This window comes from Balaenoptera physalus (assembly GCF_965194825.1).
Source record: "Balaenoptera physalus genome assembly, chromosome: 5".
NCBI lineage: Eukaryota > Metazoa > Chordata > Mammalia > Artiodactyla > Balaenopteridae > Balaenoptera > Balaenoptera physalus.
The window spans coordinates 131,049,286-131,074,440 of NC_138884.1; the positions used below are offsets into that span (position 1 = coordinate 131,049,286).

At 39.3% G+C, this 25,155-nt stretch overlaps 3 protein-coding genes across 12 annotated transcripts in view; 1 reads left to right on the plus strand and 2 right to left on the minus strand.

Annotated features, from left to right (window-relative positions):
- Positions 1 to 5,905, minus strand: part of LOC309661309 (uncharacterized protein) — a 52,599-nt gene extending 46,694 nt beyond the window's left edge. For 4 of the 5 annotated variants that reach the window (XR_014263925.1, XM_082462999.1, XM_082462998.1 and 1 more), the window contains exon 1: positions 4,041 to 5,185. Coding sequence is in view for 4 of the 5 variants with exons in the window: in XM_082462999.1 (XP_082319125.1) it covers positions 4,041 to 4,156 (116 nt within the window). In the remaining variant the exon portion in view is untranslated. Of the gene's footprint in view, positions 1 to 4,040; positions 5,186 to 5,563 lie in introns of those variants that run through there. The other variant, XM_082462997.1, reaches the window with a different exon arrangement.
- Positions 5,906 to 5,971: 66 nt separating this feature from the next.
- Positions 5,972 to 25,103, plus strand: EXOSC9 (exosome component 9). Of its 6 annotated transcripts, none has more exons than XM_082462907.1 (13): positions 5,972 to 6,139; positions 6,474 to 6,568; positions 7,330 to 7,449; positions 7,566 to 7,668; positions 8,913 to 9,050; positions 10,716 to 10,798; positions 12,055 to 12,187; positions 13,614 to 13,702; positions 14,358 to 14,504; positions 15,462 to 15,643; positions 17,233 to 17,311; positions 17,525 to 17,649; positions 24,686 to 25,103. In XM_082462907.1, exons 1-12 carry the CDS (start codon positions 6,074 to 6,076, stop codon positions 17,607 to 17,609), a joined length of 1,320 nt encoding a protein of 439 aa, XP_082319033.1. In that variant the 5' UTR covers positions 5,972 to 6,073; the 3' UTR covers positions 17,610 to 17,649; positions 24,686 to 25,103. The 6 variants fall into 6 exon arrangements, with proteins under 6 accessions (XP_082319033.1, XP_082319031.1, XP_082319032.1 ...); XM_082462905.1 differs by lacking the exon at positions 24,686 to 25,103 and adding an exon at positions 22,561 to 22,726; XM_082462906.1 differs by lacking the exon at positions 24,686 to 25,103 and adding an exon at positions 18,562 to 18,694.
- Positions 18,040 to 24,668, minus strand: CCNA2 (cyclin A2). The gene is made up of 8 exons (XM_082462912.1): positions 23,486 to 24,668; positions 22,453 to 22,696; positions 21,090 to 21,202; positions 20,664 to 20,887; positions 19,831 to 20,038; positions 19,295 to 19,408; positions 18,724 to 18,857; positions 18,040 to 18,365 (listed from the first exon to the last, which is right to left on the minus strand). Exons 1-8 carry the CDS (start codon positions 23,705 to 23,707, stop codon positions 18,317 to 18,319), a joined length of 1,308 nt encoding a protein of 435 aa, XP_082319038.1. The 5' UTR covers positions 23,708 to 24,668; the 3' UTR covers positions 18,040 to 18,316.
- Positions 25,104 to 25,155: the final 52 nt, after the last annotated feature.

The following is a 25,155-nucleotide window of genomic DNA, read 5'->3' on the forward strand; positions in this document are numbered from 1 at the left end:
ACAACAATATAGTTTGTGATGAACACAAGCATCTTCCTTTAAAAGAAAACTTGGTATATAAAACTAGAGATAGAAATTAATACATACATGAATAAATAAGGCAAATTATAATAATTTAGGGTTGCCAGATTTAGTTTAAAAATATAGGATGCCCAGTTACATTTGAATTTCGGATAAACAAACAAATTTTTTAGTATAAGTATGTCCTATGCAATATTTGGGATGAATTGGACATGCTTATACTAAAAAAAAAAAAGCTATTTATTGTTTATGTGAAATTCAATTGTAACTTAGCATTCTGTATTTTATCTGGCAATCTGTATTAGTTTCCTATTGCTGCTGTAACAAATTATTACAAACTTAGTGGCTCAAAGCAACATAAATTTATTATCTTATCTTACAGTTCTAGAGGTCAGAAGTCTAAAATGTGTCCCTAAGACTATGTTCATTTTGGAGGCTCTAGGGGAGAATCCATTTTCTTGCATCTTCCAGCTTCTAGTGGCTGCCCATATTCCTTGGTTTGCAGGCCCTCCTCAATCTTCAAAGCCAGAAGTATAGCAACTTCTCTTCTCACTGACCCCTGCTTCTGTTGTCTCTCCCTTGCCCACATCCCTCTTATAAGCACCCTTGTGATTACATTGGGCCCACCTAGATAATCTCCTCATCTTGAAATGCCCAATTTATCACAACTGCAAGATAACTTTTGCCTTACAAGCTAACATATTTACAGGTTCCTGGAATTAGGACAAGGGCTTCTTTGGGGCAGGGGTGTAGGGGGGGACTATTCCCATAACGGTTATTTGACTTACGAATTTAGCCCACAATAATATATTCTACTTTTATTATTTTATTATTTCTAATTCTATTTCAGATATGATTTTGTTTGTAGAAATCTAACTGGCACAGAACTTCTGGTTTGTATTTATTGTTTAGACACCAAACCACATAATTTCCTACAGATTTTTATCAATGAGTATGAATCTTCTTTTTACAGATGAAAATAAATAAAAGGAATTCAGTCACGTGCCTGAGACAGAGCCATATGCATAATTTTCCTTGTGTCCAGGATTACCCACATAGTACAACAATCAGTATGCAGCAGAAATCAACATGTCCCCTGCTTCTCTTCCCCCTTATTTTGTTGTATTTATGATAAGTTGAAGACTGATAATTTTTTATTCCTCTCAACATATAGAAAAGCTTAACAATAATAGGAGAGATCATATATAGGTTCCTGAGCATAGTGACTGATAAGAATGAAAGGGGAAGCTCTTTCAACTATTCAGTGGAAACTAGAGCTGAACTTGATAAGCTGAGGGTTTTTATTTATTATATGAATGAAAAAATATGGAAGCAAAATATACACTACATCTGACTTATTAGTGTTCAGTTGTTGTTGTCTCAGTCCATTCAGGCTGCTATAATCAAAATACTGCAGACTGGGTGGCTCATAAACTATAGAAATTTATTTTTCAGAGTTCTGGAGGCTGGAAGCCTGAGATCAGGGTGCCAGCGTGGTTGGGTGATGGCTCTCCTTCAAGTCACAGACTTCTTGTAGTATCCTCATGTGGTGGAAGGGGCCAGGGAGCTCTGTGGGATCTCTTTTATAGGGGCACTAATCCCATTCAGGAGGGATTAGTGCCCCTCCTCCCAAAGGCTCCAACCTTCTACCACCATCAACTTTGGGGGTTAGGATTTCAACATATGAATTTGGGGAGACAGAAACATTCAGACCACAGCATTTGTCAATGCATAAAATCTTTTCAGATATTGACTATGTGGTTTCCAGATTGAGTTTTGAAAAACAACAACAAATGTCTCTGATAAAAAGTTTGGGGTTTCCCTGGTGGCACAGTGGTTGAGAATCTGCCTGCCAATGCAGGGCACACGGGTTCAAGCCCTGGTTTGGGAAGATCCCACATACCGCAGAGCAACTAGGCCTGTGAGCCACAATTACTGAGCCTGCGCGTCTGGAGCCTGTGCTCCGCAACAAGAGAGGCCGCGATAGTGAAAGGCCCGTGCACCGCGATGAAGAGTGGCCCCCACTTGCCGCAACTAGAGAAAGCCCTCGCACAGAAACGAAGACCCAACACAACCAAAAAAAAAAAAAAAAAAAAAAATGTTTGAATGCCAAAATTCCTCTAAATAAAGAAATAGTTAAATGTGTCAGAACATGAAAAGGAAAACATAAGTTTTTTTTTTTTCTTAACTCTTTCTGATCATAAAAGCTATTCATATGCCTTACAGAAAATTTGGGAAATTCATAAAGAAAAAAACTTCAAAAAGAAAAAAAATTTCCCAGAATCCCACTACCCAGAAATAATCATCTTAACATTTTGCATTATTTCTTTCCAGGATAATTTCTGGAAAACCAATTTCTATATAGACAAATTGCATGGCAGACATATTATATAGTAAATAAAATGTAAGCTTCCATTTGTTTATTTAGTGATCTGTCCATTAATTTCTTTCAACAGATGTGCTGTGAAATAGGTCATTCATCCACTTATTCACAAGGTGCTCTACAACATGGCTCTTCATAGACTTTCTTTTTTTTTTTTTTTGGCTGTACCGCAAGGAATGTGGGATCCTAGTTCCCTGGCCAGGGATCAAACCCATGTCCCCTGTAGTAGAAGTGTGGAGTCTTAACCACTGGACCGCCAGGGAAGTCCCTCTTCATACACTTCTAATAGAAGTGTATTTAGTCAGTATTCTTTTGGACACACTTACCAAAAGACCACCTCAAATGTATTGGCTCATCAACTGGAAAGTCCAAGAATTTGGTGCAAGCTGTTTCTATGTAAAGGATCTACTTCTCTCTCTCTCTTATTTCTCAGTTCTGTCTGACTTCATCTTCATCTTCAAACAGGTTCTCTCCATGTGGTGGCAAGATGGCCCCACATAGTTCTAGACTTTCATGGTCCTTAATGTTTATAATCCTAGAGAAGGAAAGACCTACTCTCTCCCAGAGTTCACATGTCAAGACTGATGGAGGAACTTTTTTGGTCCTACCTGGGTCAACAGTCAATGAGAAGACAGGGATGGGGTTCCACAATTAGCAGGGCCTGATCACAGCCATGCCTGCTATTAACATTAACAACAGAATCACATAGGGTCAGGAAAGGGCATGTCTCCAAGAAATAGAAGGGTGCTGGTCAGACAAAGCAACAGATGTCCAATAAAGAGGAGAGAAGATCTATACTCAAATATCTTGTAGAAAACCAGGTTATATTTAGACAGATCATCTAGGTCAATATACTACTCAAACTTATTCTTTTTAAAGAGCAGAATGCACATTATCTGAACCTCTCCTCAAATTAAAAAAAAAAAAATTCCCCTGTAAGCATGAAACAAATGTCCCTTGGGTGTCTCAAAAGTTTCTTACTAAAAACAAGGCTATGAAGTAAATATATTTTATGATGGTATGTAGATGTGAGTGGAAACGGGTTATACACCTTTGGATTAACTCCAATAAAAGGCAAATGCTGTAGTGCTAAAATTACAATAATATAATAGTAAAAGTAGGAAGGGATGGTGGAAATTGTATAAAAGTGGAAGGTGAGCGGGACAAGGTAATCAAGCAGTGATCTCAGAACAGCAATCAGACGTGGCATATTTGGACAGTTTCACGGGAAGCCTTGCCAAATCCAAAGCGGAAGGAAACTAACAATTTGAATTGCTATTATGTCCAAAACATGGTGTTTGATGCTTTCCTTCAGACCATTTAACACAAAGTAATTATTTCCAACCTAAATACACAGAAGCCAAAGCTCAGGATTATTTAATTCACCTACAGTCCATTTGATCTGAAGTTTATCTGAAGCCAAAGTCCATTTTTTATCCACCACCAAGCTGTCTCTCAGGAAAGGACAGACTATTTCAACAAAGTCCTGTTTCCTTTCTGATGGGAAAGAGAAATTATCAAAAGCCCACTAAAATAACCCAAAGATTTAAATGATGAAATTAACAGCCAGGAGTTCTGTTGCGAAACTATACTATAAACATGAATTGTGTTGTTTAAGAACTTAAACGGCCTATACCTTGTAATCCCCTTGCGCCTTTTGAAAATCAATCGGCTGTCTGAGCGTGTGGATATAGGGTCTGTCCACTTCCCTCCTTCTTCACGATTCCTGTCTGCGGACCATGTCAGGCTCATCCAACCTCAGTCTTGGCTCATGTGGCTCCTTCTGCTTGAAAGACTTTTCCTCTCCTGCAGATGATTTTCTGGCTGATCCTTCTCATCATGAAGGATTTGCTTAACTCAAATGGCACCTCTACAAAGTGACCTCTTCCTGCAATTAGCCTGATTAAAATAGCCTCCTCATCCTCAAATACTGATAGTATTTAGTATGTGAAATTGTTTTATTTAATTGTGTAGGTTTTAATTGTTTGTCTCCTCCAAAGAGGACATACATTCCTTTCGGGTCAGGAGCTTGTCCACCCTGTTTATCCAGCACTTGAATTATTCTTGGGACACGGGAGGCCCTCACAAGTAGTATATGTAATTTACTGAGTACACAGATTACAAGTGGTATAATGATCACTGGTAGGAAAAAACGCTTGAGAGGAGACAGAAGCGAGATGCAGCCTGTGTAGGAGTTACATTGCCTATCACCCTGAAGCAAATGAAACAAAATAATATGTGAACACTGAACTAGTGCCTGACTCCAAGCCAGGCATTGTTCTAAGCATTTTACATGTACTAACTCATTTTTATATCTCATAATAGATTTATCATTGCTATTTTGCAGATGAGTAAAGTGAAGCATATAGGCTACATTGGCCAAGGTCACAGAAAAAGTACAGGGCAGAGTCAGAATTTGAGCCTGGGTAGTTTGAAGTTAGTTCCTGCTTTTAACTACAGAGGGTCCTGCATGTATAACACTTCTCCCTTCAATTTTTCAATGGCTTGAAAGCGATATGCATTCAGTAGAAAACATACTTCGAATTCTGAATCTTGATCTTTTCCCGGGGCTATGTATATGCAGTACGATACTCTCTCTTCATGCTCAACAGTGGTAGTAACCACAGCTCCCAGTTAGCCACCTGGTAAACAACCGGTACACTTACAACCATTCTGTACCCATACAACTATTCTGCTCTTCACTTTCAGTACAGTATTCAGTAAATTACACAAGATATTCAACACTTTATAAGAAAAATAGGCTTTGTGTTAGATGACTTTGCCCAACTGTTGGCTAATGTAAGTGCTCTGAGCAAGTTTAAGGTAGGCTAGGCTAAGCCATGATGTTCCTAGGTTAGGTGTAGTAATGTATTTTCCACTTCCATGGCTTTATCTGGACATAACCCCACGGTAAGTGGAGGAAGGTCTGAACTACTTGATTCTGCCTCTCCCAAAGAGCCGAGTGACTGGCAGCACGAACACACTAAAGTTCCTCTACGCCTATAAAATAAGCTTATCGCCTTAAAATAACTGGAGAGGCTGTAAGAAATAAACAACACATTTTGTTTCAGCCAGCGGTAGGTACAAATTGCTAATCCTATCAATTCTTATCAATTTTCCGAGGTTTCACCGTCAGCCCGTAAAAATACCCCAGCTCACCATCTCAACTTTCTTCTCTCCCCTCCGCTCCACTTACGCCGGCTCATTCCAGTGTTTCTCCAATGAATCTGCTGAAACTCTGCCTCTACAGCTTTTTAGTGGCCAAATCAACTTCCTCATCTGTAAAATAGCAATAATACCTGTCTAGCCTACTCCACTAGAACTGAGGATAGAGTGAAGTGTGAGAGTTGCTCTACTGATATTAATTTCTACCACTGGTGGTTATTTCGGGGTCCTTTTCTCCCCTACACTTTATAATAAAAGAAACATGTTTCCGTTCAGAATTTCGCCTCCTTTCGCTTCTCCAGCCAGCCAGCTCCGGCTGGTCCAACCTTGCTTTGAGCCTGCGCACTAGCGGCGGTCCGCCAGCCTTTGCTTTCCCAGCTTCAGCTGCCGCGCTTTGATGACGTCAATCTCCTGCGCCGAGGTACGAACAGGGTGCGCGTGAAGAGGTGCAGGGTGTCTTCTCCCGACGCGTTCCAGTACCTGTGCGTCCCCTGACCCGACAGTATGAAGGAGACGCCACTCTCAAACTGCGAGCGCCGCTTTCTACTCCGCGCCATCGAAGAGAAAAAGGTAAACCGGGCATTTGGCGCTGCGTGAGCGCTCGGGTACCGCGGCGGCCCGCAGCCTTCCGGCCTGGGCGCACAGACCTAGCTCTCGCAGGCCCCGGGAGCCCCTGGGGGAGCGGCCGGTGGGTTCCCCCAAGGCCCCAATATTTATTTGGCTCCGGTGGGGTCTTTTCAAGGCTCAGGTCACCCCAGCGACTGTCAGTGCTCGGGCACCTAGTTTCCACTCTCCTACGTGGAGTGGTCAGGATCACACTTATCTCCAAGTGCTTAGCCCAAGGACTGCCTAGCACAGAGTAATCAATATTTGTATTAGGAATAAAGGAATGTTGTGCTTACAGCGGCTGGATGGCAGACAAACCTATGATTATAGGAACATCAAGATCTCATTTGGAACAGATTATGGGTGCTGCATTGTGGAACTTGGAAAAACAAGGTAACAAAGTATTCAAATTAAGTATAAGCTCAATAGGGAGAAATTTAAAAGAACTTGATTGACTCAGTTTACAGAGCAGATAAGTCTGGACAGTACTTTGTTTAGCTGCCCGAAATAAATATGTTTTCTTCAATGCAAGACTTTGGGTTTATAGTCACACTTTACATTTTTAATCATGAATATATTTTCTGTCACATGAGTATCACATAGTTCTTTCTGATCTCTGTGAATCATATATACAGCCAGCAGTGATTGCACTGAATTTGTTCCTTGCATTTGTTGTCATTAAGTAGGGCCTACTTTCCTCCTTTACCTGAGTGACATGAGAATTAGATTTTTAATATTCATTTGGAAGTTGTGAGGATATTGGTCAGATAATGTTGGTGAACCATGCCATAAGAAAACTCTTAGGACGTCTCAAGTTTGCATGCCATCTTGTATCACTAAATATTTGTTTTAGAAAAGAAAAGAAATGGTCATTGACTCTTAAAAATCTGTGGCATAGTAAATATTGTAATAAGAGATTTTTTTTCCCTGTCATCTCTTTGGTTATGCCAATATGTGTTTTATTTCTGTATGTATTCTACTACTGTGCTTTGTAGGTAACTTCAACCTTTAATGTTATATCATACTGAACATGTTATTACCCAACGTATTACTCAGCGTACTGTAAGACTGAAACTTAATTTTTAGATTTCCTTTTTTTTTTTAATCGGAAAGGAAATACATTTAATTAACAGATTTGTACTTTATCTTTGCAGAGTTCTTGGACAGGTTTCCTGTGAACTTGTTTCTCCAAAACTCAATAGGGCAACAGAAGGTATTCTTTTTTTTAACCTTGAACTCTCTCAGATGGCTGCCCCAGCTTTTGAACCTGGCAGGTATTTAAATCTTTTTCTTAAGCTGCTTTAGCCAGAGGAGAGCCTAACAGGGGTGAGCTATTGTTTTACTGCCTGGTGTTATATTTCATGACATTAGCCCATTCCTGTTTTCATAGGCAGTCAGATCTCTTGGTGAAGTTGAATCGCCTCTTGGAAAGATGTCTCAGAAATTCGAAGTGTATAGACACTGAATCTCTCTGTGTTGTTGCTGGTGAAAAGGTGGGGAATATGCCCAAAATTCTTAATCTTGGGATGAGTATTGTTGATTCATGGATCCCTGTATCTATACTTTCATTCTCAGAGCTTCAATTAATTCAGTTTTATTCTAGTTCACGTCACTTCACATATTCCTGAGTGCTACCCATAGAACTTTGTGTCATCTCTCTTTGGAGGGACAAAAAAATTGGTGAAAATAGCAACTTGGATTTGCATACACATTTCTTATTCAAAAAACTTGTGGTTTTTCACATGTTTTCATTTATTTTCTTACGTTATTTAAGTGAGTTGATAGAAGCAGGTAATGTTTTCCTTTTTTATGGATGAAGAGCTGAAGAACTGATTAAATCCTTCATTTGGATAGGTTCATTGACTTACACAGGGCTGCGTAGTGAGTCATTGGTAGTCTGACATGGGAAATATTACTCTCAATATATTGTGCTACTTGATGATATTAGAACTTTATTCTTTTTTTTTTTTTTTTATAAATTTATTTTATTTATTTATTTATTTGGCTGTGTTGGGTCTTCGTTTCTGTGTGAGGGCTTTCTCTAGTTGCGGCGAGTGGGGGCCACTCTTCATCGCGGTGCGCGGGCCTCTCACTGTCGCTGCCTCTCTTGTTGCGGAGCACAGGCTCCAGATGCGCAGGCTCAGTAGTTGTGGCTCACGGGCCTAGTTGCTCCGCGGCACGTGGGATCTTCCCAGACCAGGGCTCGAACCCGTGTCCCCTGCATTAGCAGGCAGATTCTCAACCACTGCGCCACCAGGGAAGCCCAAGAACTTTATTCTTGATTAGGGTATTTTAACCATCTTTTTGACTCCAGAGAAGTCACTTGGCCTTTCCACATTCCATATTTGAATATAATACTATTTGCATTACTTGTAAGGTTATCATAAATATTGTCAAGTAAAACCTAAGAGTTTGAGGTTTTTAAGTTAGGAGACACAATAAAAATATCATTAGACTTGGAGTTAGGGGAATCTTAGTACTAAATGTAGAGTGGTTCTGTGTATTTACAGTATATATTTTACTATTTTCAAATGACTCATAGAAAGGTAAACTACTGGTATTTCAGGTGTTGGTCTGGCTTGACATTTTTCTAAATGTATTTTTATTGATACAATAGAAGGAATAACTGCATGTTTTAACAGCAAGAGAAAAACTTGCACACAGTGTTCCCTTTCCTTATAAATTATCTCTGATTGTGACTCTTTAGGATTTATTTTTGTTTTGAATTCACATTCAGGTTTGGCAAATACGTGTGGACCTACATTTGTTAAATCACGATGGAAACATTATTGATGCTGCCAGCATTGCTGCAATTGTAGCCTTATGTCACTTCCGAAGGCCTGATGTCTCTGTCCAGGGAGATGAAGTAACACTGGTAAGCTCCCATGATGTGAGCCAGGCTCCTTCTTATGAATGAATGAATATCCTTGCTGTGCAGACAGCTTGTTTCTAATGAAGTCTTGTTGCAAATGGCAATTAAGTATGTTCTAAAATTTGTTCCTAAGGCAAAAAATATGGTCACAGTTACCTTTGAAATCTCTTAAATCTCCTGTATTAAAGTTTTGTCAATGAAAGCATACCCTATCCTGGTTTTTTTAGAATAGAACTCGATGACTTCTTTGGATTGAGCATTAGATAAAGTGGTTGGTTTATGCTTAGGGGGCATGTGTGAAAAATCATAATTCTCAGTGTTTTCACAGTGAGATGCTTGTTCTTACTGTGTGGCAAAAACCCATCAGAAACACCTGGAAAGACTGTTAAAACATATTGCTAGTCTCCATCCTCAGAGTAGAATGGGGATAGGATGTATGAGTTTGTACTTCTGACAGAGTTCCCAGGTGATACTGATGTTGCTGGTATAAGGACCACATTTTGAAAGCTATGGACCTATACTATTTACATTGTCCTTTCTTTTGTGCAGAGTATGCCAATTTCAATTTATATAAATTACATGCTAGAATAATGAAAGTGCACTGTAGTGATAATTTGATTCCTGAAGTTATAAAAGGAAACATCAGATGCCCAAATTCTCTAAGATGTCATTCATGATGCTGTTTTTAGGAAGTAGACTGGAGCAGACTCTTGAAAGACTTAGAGGTGTAGACAAAGTTTTATTAACAATAGAGACGTGGTCCTTTAGAGAGGGGAGGTGGTATATGGAAGTAAAAAAGAAAGTATAGAGTGATGAGTAGACAAAAAAGACATTGATTAAAAAATACTGTAGAGATATTGCTGGTGGTAAAGTGTTACAGCCATGTTGGAAGAGTTTGGCAGTTTCTTAAAAAGTTAAGTGTAAACTTATACAGCCTAGCAATTCTATATCTAAGAATGTACTCAAGGAGAATGAAAGTATACATTCACTCAAAGACTTTTATGTGAATGTTCATAGCAGCATTATTCATTACAGCCAAAAACTGAAAATTAGCCAAATGTTCATCAATTAGTGAATGGAAAAACAAAGTGTGGTATATCCACACAGTGGAATACTATTCAGCAGTAAAAAGGACCAGACTACCGGTGTGATGTATACTTCAAGGTGGATGGAACATGCTGAGTTGAAAGGAGGCAGATGCAAAAGACTGAAAATTGTTTGATTCCACTTACATGGAATGCCCAGAAAAGGCAGATTTATAGAGATAAAGTATTGATAGATCAGTGGTTGCTTTGGGCTGAGAGTGGGAGTGATAATCAACTGCAAACACACTTAAGGGAATTTGGGGGAGTAAAGAGAATGTTTTAAAAACTGAATTGTGGTGATAGTTACTTCACTATATATTTACTAAAAAGTGAATTATTTACTAACAATTAGTGGATTTTATGTTATGTAAATTATACCTCAACAGAGCTTTTTGACAAATACATCAAGTTTTAAGGAAGATGAATGGCGAAGTCAAACAGGTAGTTGCAAAAGAATTTATTTAGGTACTCACTGAAGATTAAAGGGATTTCATATTTTATTTTAATATTTGATGTACAAGGTGATTTTTTGTCTGTTTATAAGTTAGTGACTGTAATTACTGAAACTTTCATTTTCAAACAGTATACACTTGAGGAGCGCGATCCTGTGCCATTGAGCATCCACCACATGCCCATTTGTGTCAGCTTTGCCTTCTTCCAGCAAGGGTAAGTCTCACCCTGGTCATGGGCTGAAATTATAAATGCAGCTAGGAACTTTTTTGTTCCATTCAAATGTGCCGTAGGCAAACGAACAAACCCCTTGTTTAATATTAGAGCGCCTTATAGTTCTTTTCTTTCTCTGTTAAGAGCATTACTTGACAAATGCTCAGAACTGAGAGCTTTCTCAGTAGAAGTGACAAATTCTCCTTTAATGAAGAGACTTCACGTTTTCCTTTTCATGGCATACTTATACGTTTATGAGTTTACCACAGCATGGTAGCTTATCTTTCCTAGAGGTGTACAGATGTTAGGCTCTAATTTTGGAAAGTAGGCTGAGAATGACTGTGGATTAATGGAAGAGGACTTTGGAATATATTTGAGGAGCATATTATATGGAATAGTTGTAGGATAGGAGCAGGTTACAAGGCGGAATGGTTCACAAATGAGAAAAAAAAATCTTGTTTTCCTTCAGCTCTCCAGCAGTTTCTTCACAACTCACTGCTAATTCCTCCTACAACAGAAAACCTGGAATCTTAGGTCCATGTAAGGTGCCTTTAAATGAAAGCTTGAGCCTTAAATCTCTTTAGAAACAAAGAGAGGTATAAATAGTTTAGCAATTTTATGACTAAGAACTAGAGAAAAGCTTTCATCTTTCAGTCACTGTAGTATAGAATTTTATTAGAGGGAAATAGACCAGCACTGTCCTGTAGAATTATGACATGAGCCATATATGTAATTTTAGTAGCCACATTAAAAGGGTAAAAAGAAACAGGTAAAATTAGTTTTGATATTTTATTTTACTTGATATATCTAAAATATTTTAATATGTAATCAATATCTTAAAAATTATTCTTGAGATATTTCACATTCTTTTATTTCTACTAAGTCTTTGAAATCCAGTATTTTATACTAACAGTACATCTTAGTTTGGACTAGCCACATTTCAACGGCTCAGTAACCACACGTGATTAGAGGCTAACATTGGACACTGTGGAAATAGGCAGTATTTTTTTGTAATGAGCCATTAGCAGAACCTGGAAGAATTTCAAAGTACAGGATATTAGGGAAACTTTAAAATTAACCAAATTAATGTTATAATAATTCTGTTGTCTCTTTTCACATTAAAGTGACTCAAATTCATAGGCTCAGACGTACACTGTGTTGACCTTATTATAATGCTATCTCTTAAAAATATCCATTAGCTTAAAATTGACAAGCACTCAGCATCAGATTTGTTCAGGTCCATTTAACATTCATTTCAGAACATATTTATTGGTGGATCCCAATGAACGAGAAGAACGTGTAATGGATGGCTTGCTGGTGATTGCCATGAATAAGCATCGAGAGATTTGTACCATCCAATCCAGTGGTGGGATAATGCTGCTAAAAGATCAAGTCAGTGCTTTGATTTGATTAATGTTCCATTAAAGATAGGTCTCTTCTTTTTAGAAGCTTTTTCGTGTTTTTTAACTAAAATCCAACAGATATCTTCAATGATCGATTCTCGGATCTGTTAGAATCTGGTGTCAGTACTGTCTGTTGACTTGTGGCTACAAGGTACCCTCCTTCCTCCCTGGCTTCTCCCGTGGATGGCCCTCCAGAGTCTACCCCTCTAGATGGAGGAATACTCTTTTCCTTCCAGTGAGGAAAGAGATTTATATCCTTTCCCCCTCCCCTTCCCCTTCCCCTTCCTTCCCCTTCCCCTTCCCCGCGTTGGGTCTTCGGTGCTGCGAGTGGGCTTTTCTCTAGTTGCGGTGAGCAGGGGCTACTCTTCATTGCGGTGCGCGGGCTTCTCATTGCGGTGGCTTCTCTTGTTTCGGAGCACGGGCTCTAGGTGCACGGGCTTCAGTAGTTGTGGCACCGGGCTCTAGAGCGCAGGCTCAGTAGTTGTGGCACACGGGCTTAGTTGCTCCGCGGCATGTGGTATCTTCCCGGAACTGGGATCCAACCTGTGTCCCCTGCATTGGCAGGCGGATTCTTAACCACCGCACCACCAGGGAAGTCCATATATCCCTATTTTTCTTTAAAGTGTCAGAAAGTAGAAATTATGTAAAAAGATAGTTTTACTTTTGGAATTTGGGTACAGTGAGCAGAAGTTCTCAAATCCAGCTACATATAAGATTCACATGGGGACTTTTAGAAAATAGATTGCCATGTACCACATGGTGCAGCTGGTTAGGAGCACAGAGACTACTTAATTGGAACTCCAGCTCTTCCTTATACTAACTGACCTTTGGCAGATGGTTTCATATTTTTGTGCTTCAATCTCTTTATCTGTAAAATAGTAAATAATCTTAATGTCAACACCTTCTTGTTAGGAGAATATAAGGATAGATATGGATGTATTGTACTGTATAGCATAAATTAAGTGTGCAGTAAATGTTAGTTTCTTTTATCATCATTGTCATTATTACCAGCATCATGACCACTGCCAGATCCCTATTTCCAGCGATTCTGATCCATTAGGTCCCTGAGGCCTGGGAATCTTTGCTTTATAAAAGCTTTCCGGGGGACACCGTGCAGCCCTGTCTTGAACAGAGCTATGGATCACTCACAGAAAGGAAATTAGTGTGTCTGTGGCCTCTTCAGTGGTATCTTCTACATTGTCATAGAAAAGTTTTTGGGTCAGTTCCCTTAACATTTAAAAATAGCTCTCATATCTTGCCTTAATTTGTGCTTACAGTGTATTATTTTCATATTTGAAAAAAAAAGTAAGGCTTAAATTGCAAAGGTAGAAAAACTAATCTCATGTTTTTAGTTTTGTTAGAGAAAGCTATTTGATTTGTTGTCTTTAAATAACAGAGTTCACTTTTATAAATAGGTTTTGAGATGTAGTAAAATAGCTGGTGTGAAGGTAGCAGAAATTACAGAGCTAATACAGAAAGCTTTGGAGAACGACCAGAAAGTTAGGTAAGTTTGATTTATTTAGAACTGAATGGTCTTGTTATAGATTTTTCTGTTGGGGATTTTTCTCACACAAGCATAACTATAGTTTTTACACTCAGTCTTTCCTTATCTGTTCATCTCAGTTGAATATACTAAATGTTTTTTGAAAGTTGATTGAACTATTTATTGTATTCCAGTTTACACATAATCTGTATTAAAAAGCCACGTAATATTTTTCGTTTAAAAAGTTAACATTTTCTTAGGAAAAAAAGAATCCAGTAGCTCCTGTTAACAGAAAGAATACAAACTGGGGTTGGTTTCCATCTCTTCTTACTGTGTGACATTAAGCAACAGCTATGTCTCAGCACTTCAGTGTCTTCTGTAATATGGGAGGTTAATGCCTACCTGGTGGGGCTGGTTTGAGGATTGGAGAATAATATGCTTTAAGTACATAGCACATGCTTGGCACACAGTTTAATAAATGGTTAATTATAGTAACTTTTTATTATCTCACTTGATAGGCATAATAAATTGGTGGGGTTAAGTTAGTCAAATAGTTTCTCATCCAATATTTCTCATCTATCAAAAGGATAAAATAGTTAACTTTTTTTCCCTTCCTGTCTTCTCTCCCATCTCTCATTCCCCCTTCCCCCACAACTCCCCAAAAAAACCCACACAGGAAAGAAGGTGGAAAGTTTGGCTTTGCAGAATCTATAGCAAATCAAAAGATCACAGCATTTAGAATGGAAAAGGCCCCTGTTGATACCTCCGATGTAGAGGAGAAAGCAGAAGAAATCATCTGTGAAGCTGAACCTCCTTCAGAAGTGTATCTTTACTGGGTGTTTTTGGTAAAAACAAGAAGATTCATAACACTTTGGGCATTTTTAGGGCTATGTGAAGCGTGTGCATACGGAAATTTGTTTTCTGAAACACTGTACTTTGTTAGAAAAAAACACTTAAGATATAAGACAAGATAGTGATGAGTCATATTAAATTGATGGTGTAACATCTACCTTCTCTTCAGCTATCCTACCAAAACCAGAAAATTCTCTTCTTTTAAGAACCAATTTACAGCATTTCATTTTCCTTTGGAAAACTGTTCTCTAATCTCACTGGCATGGTCAGACACTATACATTACACATTGTTCTTTTATTTTTTAATAAATTTATTTACTTATGTATTTATTTTTGGCTGTGTTGGGTCTTCGTTGCTGCATGCGGGCTTTCTCTAGTTGTGGCGAGCAGGGGCTACTCTCCGTTGTGGTGCACAGGCTTCTTATTGCGGTGGCTTCTCTTGCTACGGAGCACGGGCTCTAGGCGCTCGGGCTTCAGTAGCTGTGGCTTGCGGGCTCTAGAGCGCAGGCTCAGTAGTTGTGGTGCACGGGCTTAGTTGCTCTGCAGCATGCGGGATCTTCCCGGACCAGGGCTCAAACCCATGTCCCCCTGCATTGGCAGGCGGATTCTTAACCACTGCGCCACCAGGGAAGTCCCCACATTGTTCCTGAAGTTCATTCACCAGATTTATTACTGCAACTAAAATGTTCAGAGCGAGTGTGTCTCTTGATATTTCTCACTCATTGTGTCCATAAAATCTTAACCTGAGTTATACACTATTTCTTCTTCACTGTTCAGCCATCCATAGTATAGCTATTAGTAAATTTTTTCCTAATAATTTGAGGCACACTTCAATCAATCTTAAAGGAAGAAAACTTTCATTCTAATCATTTTCTGCACTGCATCAAATAGCAGTATTTTTGTTATTCAGTTTTCTTAACTTGCTAAGTGTTTCGAAACCTGTGCTGTGGACTCCTGGAACCGCCCAAATTGGAGAGGGAATAGAAAACTCCTGGGGTGATCTTGAAGACTCTGAGAAGGAAGACGAAGATGAAGGTGGCAGTGATGAAGCTATCATTCTTGATAGTATAAAAATGGACACGGGAGAAGTCTCTAATATTGGAAGCCAAGGTATGTGATACTTTATGGCTATGTGTAATATATATATATATCTATCCCTATTTTAGGAATCTTATTTTTATATTAGCAGTTACTTTTTTAGAGGGGCTAAATATTTTGTAATTTAAATTTCAACTAAACTGTTGAGGCTAACTGCAAGAATATGCTTATCTTTGAGGAATAGTGGTATTCTTTGGTATGTGAAGGGAGTGGCATTTTTTATTTTAAAGTTTTTTTTTTTTTTCTTTTTTTGTATCTTATCCGGGCCAGTTTTAAGGGGATGAGTTTCCTAAAATCTCATTCCTGTGTGCTGTTTTTTCTTTGTATAGTTTCTAGACTCAAACATAAAAAGGCAATATCATAACATATATTAGAGTAGTGCCATCCACAGAACTTTCTGCAGTGTTAGAAATGTTGTCTCTACACTGTCCAGCATAGTAGCCACTAGCCACACGTAGCTACTGAGCAGTGAAGTGTGGCTTGTGTGAAGAATTGAATTCTAAATTTTAATAAATCAAACAAGGAAGGATCTAGGAAGTAGGTTGGTGGAGAACTAAAGAATGCAGCTACTAAATCTGGCTGAGAAAATAGTGAAGGTGATACTGTTTCAGTGTGTAATGCATATACCTGCCTGCCTTCAAGGAAGGAGAATATTGCCTGTAAATATTACTGAGAACATGCTGGGGTTTTTTGTAAGGCAAAAAAAAAAAAAAAAAATCCCCATTAATTGGGACCCTTATTCAGCTTCCCCAGTGGTTACTTCTATTTAGTATTATTCTTCCAGACCTCGTTCCATGTATTTACTATATATTTACACCAACATAAGCTGCTTAAACACAGGGACTATTTATTGATAGATGTTACTTTTTTTTTTTTAAACTCCATATGCCTTTATATGTTTGTGAAATTTTTCTAATAGGGAGAAAGTAATTGAAAACTCTATTTAAATATAAAGAATTAATGTAATAAGTCTCATGGGGAAAATGGGCAAAAGAATAGAAACAGACGTTTCTGTTCTTTTGCCTATTTTTTGTTTCTGTTCCTAGTTGTATATGCATTCTCAAATACAAACGGCCAGGAACACATTGGCAAGGGTGTATAGGAAAATGGGTTAATATACTATTCTTGGAGTGTAAATTGAAACGTTTCTGGAGGGATCTGGCAAAAATGTCTTTCGGAAGGTATATGCCTTTTGACCTAGTAATTCTGCTTCTAGGTATGTTTCCTTTTAGTGTTGTTTATAGTAGGGAGAAATTTAAAATTTAGATCTTCAAAATTAACAAATTCAAAGAGTAGCACAAGGAATTCAGTTGGCATATTGACTTGTTTCCAAATTGGTTCTATAAGATGCTCTATGTGTGTGTGTGTATATATATATACACACACACACACACACACACACACACACACACCTGTATGTAGAATTATCCCCCTCACTTTAATTCTATTAAAGAAGCACACATAAGGTTTTCCAGAGCTCCAAGGAATAACCTCAGGGAAGGGAAGAACCAAATAGTACCTCCTTTATAAGCCTCCACCCAAAATGCTGTTTGGGCTCTCTATCTGAAACTTATATTCCTTTCTTAACATTTTCTTAAAAGATGCCCCTATAGTGCTCTCAGACAGTGAAGAAGAAGAAATGATCATTTTAGAACCAGATAAGAATCCGAAGAAAATAAGGTAACAAATTTCTGGTTTATTTCAAATGTATACATATACTCAAGACTTTTTAGAAGCTTGCTCTCTGGGTTTCTTCAACCTGAGATTTATAGAATTAGGTCTGTAAAACTGCTTGGATGCCTTTCAAGGTTACAGTATTCTTCTGTCATAGTTGGCAAAAGTAAGCTCCTAGTACTAATACTGTTAAAACTTGTTAATTTACTTTGTTCACAGAACACAGACCATCAGTGCAACACAAGTAAAAGCACCAAGTAAAAAGCCAGTGAAAAAGAGAAAAAAGAAGAGAGCTGCTAATTAAAGTTCACATAGTTGTATATTTGTATATAACTATTAAAAAGGTATTTATTCAGTGCTAACAACCTTGGGTATTATTCACAAACCCATTATAGAATCTAGTTCTTTATACAGTTTTTTACATTATGCTTTAAAATAAACGTCTGGAGAACTCTTTAAAACAGGTTTTAAATAACTGTCACTTTGGTAGGTCAAATGTAGTAAAAGTTGATGAATGAAAAAGCATTTTCATAGTGTGTACAAAGACCTGAAAGAGTCTTCTTAGATTATGCCCAAGTCAGACAGTTGGCCCAGTTCCTTACGGAGGTGAATGTCATCACCTGTGTGTTGGAAGGAGAAGCCTTCCCAGTCCCCATGCTTTAATAAACCAAATTAATTTTTGAGTGAAATCCTGAAGTCAAATTTTTACCTCAAATTAAATTTGACTTACAAACCAAATTTTCCAAATCAATTTATTTCTTATTATCCTGACAGCTGGCATCATTAATACTTTAACAAAAACCACTTAAAATTAGCCAAATATCTAAGATAGTTACATGTACAAAAGATATACAAATTAAAACCATTTAAAAAGTAATAGATACCATAATTTGTACTTGACCATAACTTCTGTATTCAGAAATGATTGTAAAATTAAAACCTAAGATAAAATCTGTACACCATATACTTTGAGTGATTTACATCCTAGAAAACAAAGGCAGTCTTTCACTGTTACACATTTAGTGTCTCTGGTGGGTTGAGGAGAGAAACACCATGATACCTGTAAGCAGGGAAAAAAAAAATCCATTTTTAGTAAACATTCACTGGGTGAAACAGATTATGGAATGAAACATATACTAGGAACTCACAAATGCTATTTCTGTCTACTTGAATTAATGGTTATAAAACCATAGTCTGGTCCCCAACACTTGCATGCATGCCCCCCGTTCCTCTCCCCTCTTCTCCCTCAAATACAGGACAGAAGCTCAAAACACATGGCTGCTAAGAGAACAGTTGCTTAAGGAGGCTGTGCCTGATTTGTGAATCCCTTAAATAAAGTTAAAATGTCAAGGATCTCTGAACCGTACAATAGCCTGGAAAAGCAAGCTTCTTTGGTATCTACTGCTGTTAATTCTTACTTTGAGTTTTTGTACTTTTCTCTTATTGACTGTTGTGCATGCCGCGGAGCTCTGAGGTAGGTCTGGTGAAGGTCCATGAGACAAGGCTTTAGAGTTTCCAGCGTATATCCAGTCTTTTGTACTAATGATTCAGGCTGCAGGAGGGAGGACGGAACCACTGAGTTTTGTTTTTAGTAACAGACACTGAATACAAGTTAGTAGTTGGCATTAAGCTTGAGTTTTGTTAAACTTCAGTCCTAACACCTCCAACTAACATCTTCCAGTTTTCTCAAGCTCTGTTTGCTAACTTCAATCAATTTTTATTATTTTCCTTGCCAGCAGCAAGTTTTATGGCCTGAATTCTTTAAGCACACCTTTCAAATCCAAGTATTAATAGTAAGCAAGCTTTCTACCTAACAACACATGCTATTAAACAGGTAAGACAAAATGCTTTAAACAGTGTAGGTGATTGAATAGCTCTTCCAGTTCAGTACATCTAGACAACTGTCAGTTGTATAGGACAGTTATTTAACCTATCTGGCACAAGCATTTACAGCACAAGGTGGATGTGTGAGGACGTCGTCATACATACCCAGCTTTGTCCCGTGACAGTGTAGAGTGCTAAATGGAAGGCCGCTGCGGCGATAACTGATGGCAAATACTTTAGATATGGGTCAGCATCTATCAAACTTAACTCTCCCAAAAACTGGAATGAAAAAGTAAATATGCTTTATGATCATAAGAGCTCTGGAATTCAAACCTCAAATCCTTACCTTCTGACCGAATATTTTGCTGTCTTTAAGACTGGCTCTGTAGCAACCATCGCCACATCTTTAAATATATCCACTACCGTGTTTTGCTTCATTCTCATCCTGTATTTTTCCTCCTTTAATAGCTTTAAAAACAACTCTGCTGGCTACCATTTCCCAAGACTTCATCCTCATACCACTATTCCTAATGCTTTCTCCATTTATGTTTTCTTTTGCCAATGATAGGCTTTCTTTCATACTGCAGCACTAACCTGTCCCCAGAATACTAAATCCCTTGACCAAGGCTGTATAATGAAACTAGAGCTTGCCCCTAATTGTGACCTTAGACTCTTCATTCAACAAAATGAAAAGAACTTACCATTGCTAAACTTTCAACTTTGCAGTTTGCAGACTGCTGGTGCAGAAAGTACTGGGTAAGAAACTGATTTATTGTTGGTGCAGCTAAGTCAAAAGCAAGGACTTTCAAAACTAGGTGCTCCATTCTCAGAACTTGTTTCTTGGTATAAGTGTCATCTGTAATGTATACAAATTCTGCTACTTCTGGGGGGTATATTTCTTCAAACTTTCTACAATGAAAGGAGTTTTAAGTAATCAGTCCTTTTATAAGAAAAGCAAGCTTGTTTATCCTGACTTGAAATCCCTTAAGCAGAATAAATGGAACGAATCCAAAACCAGTTGCCTGTTTCCACTGATACTTGACCATTTCTAGCCAAGACTATGTAAATGCTAATTAAAAGCCCCAAATATTTCTCCCACTTCAAAGGAAATAAGTGAGAGACTGACTTCCCAAGATGGGAACAATGCCAGAGTTCACCAAGTAACTGAAAATGTAGGAAATTTCCTTAGAAAAATAAATAATTTACATTTTAGTTTTCATGTCTTAATGGAGAAAAGATTTTGCTTATATACCAGAAAGTACTTTAAAGTGGAAGGAACCACTCTGTAACCTAGTCCTGGTGTATTAAAATGTCACCAGTCTGTAGGTTCATTCAAGGTGCCCTGAAATCCAGATCTAGGAAAATTAATGTCCTAAATTTAAAAAGTTTCATCCACTCCACCATCCCTAAAGTAGTTGCTGACTCCCTGCCTTGTATAGTATGTTAAAATGTCACACTTTAAAAGATCACAATTTCTTCCCTACACAGAAATACTACTAATCACTTTTAACCCAACAAACCAAGTTGTACTTACGAGGCTAACAGCATAGCAGCAGTGCCCACAAGCTGAAGTTTTCCTCTCAACACAGACATTGATGAAAGAAACCTATCAATGTAGTTCACAGCCAAATGCAGGGTCTCATTCTGTAGTTTATATTCTTCTCCTACTTCAACTAACCAGTCCACGAGGATAGCCCTCATACTGTTAGTAATGTCTGGCTGTTTCTTCATGTAACCCACTTTAGGCTTACATTTAACCTGTTGAGAAGGTTACTTAGTATAGTGTTAAAACTGCAGTTAGATTATTTTACCATTAACAGATGCTGCCTATATGCTAGAAACTTAAGTATAGCATTAGAGTAATTCACTGGCAGTTAAAAAACTTAAAAACATTATCCTCTTAATTTCCTTTCACCACAGTGAACAAATAGTATAAAAAGTAGATTCAGAGAGCCTTTACCTCCATTTCCCTAAGGTATGTGTGAATGTCCTCATGGTAGTCTGGTACTTCATTAACACTCACTGGCTTTTCATCTTCCAATACAATTGACATATCCATAGTATGTGGTGACTCTGGGAGAATTCAAAAGTACAGTGAAGTTCACTTTTCATTTTCGACTTAATTTAAGAGCTAAAAGTGATTGCCCTTGTAAGGAGTCCCAAACTACCAATGTGTTTATTTCATCCAACTAAAAAGAGCTTGTTATGACAAAGTACATAGAAGATTTAACTCTGATTTTAGTACCTATGTCCACTTACTTTTGGAATGATTTTAATTAACAAGAAAAAGTACTGACAAACCATTAACAGGAAAATGAGCTTGAGGAGCAGGTATTATGTTGAAGTATCATTCATCTCCCATGACAGGAGTACACTGGTTTTGCTAGGACAAAGTTAAAATCCAAGTTTTGAGATATCTAGGATTTGTCATAAGAGTTTGCAGACCCCTAAGTCTAACCTATTCAAAGCACAATCCAGGCAATAACTAGAAGTAGGGCTAACAAGTGTGATAAAGAGAAACTCAGATTTGTTATGGGCAGTTCAAACACATTAACACTAAAATCAACGGGTGATTCTTTTTTGGTAAATTTAAATTATCTTTGAAGGCAAAAAATATCATCCATTATTCTTTTTACTTCAAGGTTTGAGGTTAAAATTTATTGCAGATTTTAAATAAAAATACACCAATTATTTTATTTCCATAGGACTTCCCTGCTACACCTCTCATCCATAGAACTAAAGCTGAGATTGAATTTAGTGAGCTGTCCAGTGACTCGATAGCCTGATGGTAAAGAAGCAGCACAAACTGTAGTCAGAGTTGTCTATAGCAGCTACTCTGACTCACAGGAGGACAATGTCCCTCTCTGGTAACAGACAATCACTTAGACTGATTTTACAGAAACAGTTTTAAAGATGGAAGAGATGTTGGCTATCTCAATATTTAAAGCTGCATTCTCAAATAGCACTCTATTTGAGAATGGTATGTACAAAGTGAGTCTTAAGAATACAACTGAAATATATTCTCCCAATCAAGCAAACACTTCCAGGGTCAGATTAAAATAAGTCTGAGATCTAATGAAATTGATGTAATTAGCCGTGTACCAGAAGGAGCACGGGATTAGGATCCTTTTGTAGGTCACTAGGTCTTGCATTAGCTGTGAGGCCTGAGATAAGTCACACCCTTTCTAAACTTGTTACATTAAACCTAACTCGTAGTTAAGGATCAGGTAAGATAATGTTCTGAAAAGCAAAATTTCATTAACCCAGTCTATTCAGTAATTATGATTACATTGATTTGATAACAAATTTTCTTTAAAACTTACCAAAACTACCATCCATTGGGTAATCAAGAGGTACCAGTGGTTTTCTTGGTCCTGGTAAAGTAACAGCTGAGTTAAAAGCCAAGACATCTTCACCTTCTGGTTTTTTAGATTCAGCTGGCCTCTTCTGAGTCTCTTCCTCTGCTGAATCCACGTGAATGGTAAACGCAGGCTGCTGGCTGTTTGCTTTCCAGGCAGGAACGGTGACATGCTCATCATTTACAGGAAGATCCTTAAGAGGTGCAACCTAAAAAATAAATAACTGGCTTTGAGCTTATTAAGTGGAATTTTGTTCTGCTTTCATCCCCTTACACTGCATTTACTCCCAATAGCTCTATCAGGAAAATTAAACTTTAGGGGGAAAAATCCAGACAAGGAAATTTGAGTAGTCGGAGAAAGAAGGGATGTTCCAATTTGTCACAGGCATTCCTGCAAGAGTTTTAGAGTCACACTAAGTGGAATTAGGCAAAACTCATCAAGGCCACGAGATGGGCGGAGTGGCAGGCCGAAAAATGCCAAATTTAGGAGAGATGGCAAAAAAGTGGTTTACCTCTTTCGCCCCAGGGTGGAGCAACAGAGCAAATTCGGTAAGATGGCGGAATTGACCAAAAGCAAAGTATTTTTTATACCCTTTCCTAAAGCAGAGGTAATCTCTTAACCATATGGGGAGGATGAAGGAAGTCCGAGCAGCGGCTGGGGCTTAAAAGCAGAGAAAGGCGTGGAGGCGGGCAAAGACCATACTCATGTTGTAGGGCTTGGTTTGACTTCGTTATCTATAGAAAAATACTCCCAGTGGAGGAGAGCGGACAGGCAGCACAAACGCATTGTGCTGGCAGGGAGAGTAATGGGAGAAACTAATGGGAGTAATGTGGCATCCTACACTCCAGAAAACCAGGGATCAAGGGACTCCAGGTCCTGGCCTTCCGCGAAAAGGCCAGGGGATGCTTTCTCGCCACTCTCCTCTGCCGGCTACGGCTAAACCCATGCAAAACTCCCGCTCGGTCCACCCTCCTGCAGATACGGCTCACTGCTTTACCCGTCGCGTCTTAGGCCTCTGCTGCGGCGCTGGTCCCCGCGAGTTCCCGGCCTTCAGTACCGCCAGCCCAGCGCGGGTCCGGGGCTGCTGGGTGGGCGCCGCCTTCTCGGGGTTGATGTTCTCCTGGTTCTCCTGGTCCTCCTGGAGCGCCGTCTGCTGCAATGTTAGCAGCGCCGAGCCTGCCTCGCGGGCCGCAGGCCCGGGCGCGGAGCTGCCCAACATCACTGCTCCCGGGGGCGAGGCGGGATCAGCCTGCGGCGCCAAGCAGCGTGCACTGCGTCCCGCCGACCAGCCTAGGTACACTCCAGCCGTACCCGCCCGCCGCAGCTCGGGCCAGCCTGCCCGCCCGCTGGCCCGCTCGGGATCGTGTAGGACCGAGGAGGTTGCGAAAGGCGGAGGCAGGCACTGCCGGGCGTGGAGGGCCAAGGACGCCCCCGAAACGAAGCGAGCAGCCCGCCGGAGCGGCGGCTGTTCATGCAGTTCAAGTATCCCGCGACTATTGAAATGGACCAATGAAAAGAGCCGAGGCCCGTGACGTCACTCGGGGCGACGCGGTCGCAAGCGAGTGAAGGCGGCTGCGAAGGCAACCGAGCAGGGGCGGAGCGGGGCGAAGAGATGTCGAACGGCGGCAGGAGGAAGTACGCGCGCCCGGCGGAGAGGCGGGGCCTAAGTCTACTGTGACTTTAAACAGGGCCGCTAGGCGGTCCCTGTCTCGGGGCAAGGGCTGTCTCTAGGATAAACTGAATTAAACTTTAACAATTAGTAGCGGGCCGCCCCGGCCTTCTGCCCTAGGACCTCCAGTTAGCTTGAATGACTAGTTTCTCAAGGTCTAAAATCTGATCCGGCCACATACTGGCCTGGTGGTCCTGTTCAAGTTATTCAGTGTCTCCAATTCTCAATTTTCCTATCTGTTAATTGGGAATAATATCTACGCGTTATACAGTTGTCGTTAGTATTAAATAACGTGCATAAATCATTTAACACGCTGCTTATGTAACTGATATAATATTGGAAGACTATAATGTCATCTTACCATTTAGGTGTTTCTTCACAGTCTTATGCTTTTTATTTTTCCTAATGAAGATGCAATTAATTTAAAGTGCCACCTTGAACTACTGTTGATATATGTTAACAAACAGTAATGTACTACAAGAAATTCAGCTAGACAGTCATTAATTTTTATCTCTTTTTTTCCCCAAGGTGTGGCAGCCAACAAAAAGCACGGAGTAAAATTCGAGTGACCTAGATATAATTCTGTGTTCCATTTAGAAATGAAGGTTGTTTAAACATAGTAAAAACAATATGACCTTATAAAAGTAAAACTCTCGGGCTTCCCTGGTGGCGCAGTGGTTGAGAGTCTGCCTGCCAATACAGGGCACACGGGTTCGAGCCCTGGTCTGGGAAGATCCCACATGCCGCGGAGCAACTGGGCCCGTGAGCCACAACTACTGAGCCTGCGCGTCTGGAGCCTGTGCTCCGCAACAAGAGAGGCCGCAATGGTGAGAGGCCCGCGCACCGCGATGAAGAGTGGTCCCCACTTGCCGCAACTGGAGAAAGCCCTCGCACAGAAACAAATACTCAACACAGTCATAAATAAATAAATAAATAAATAAAAGAACGTGAATTTCTAAAAAAATAAATAAATAATAATAAACTCGCAGCAGATTGAT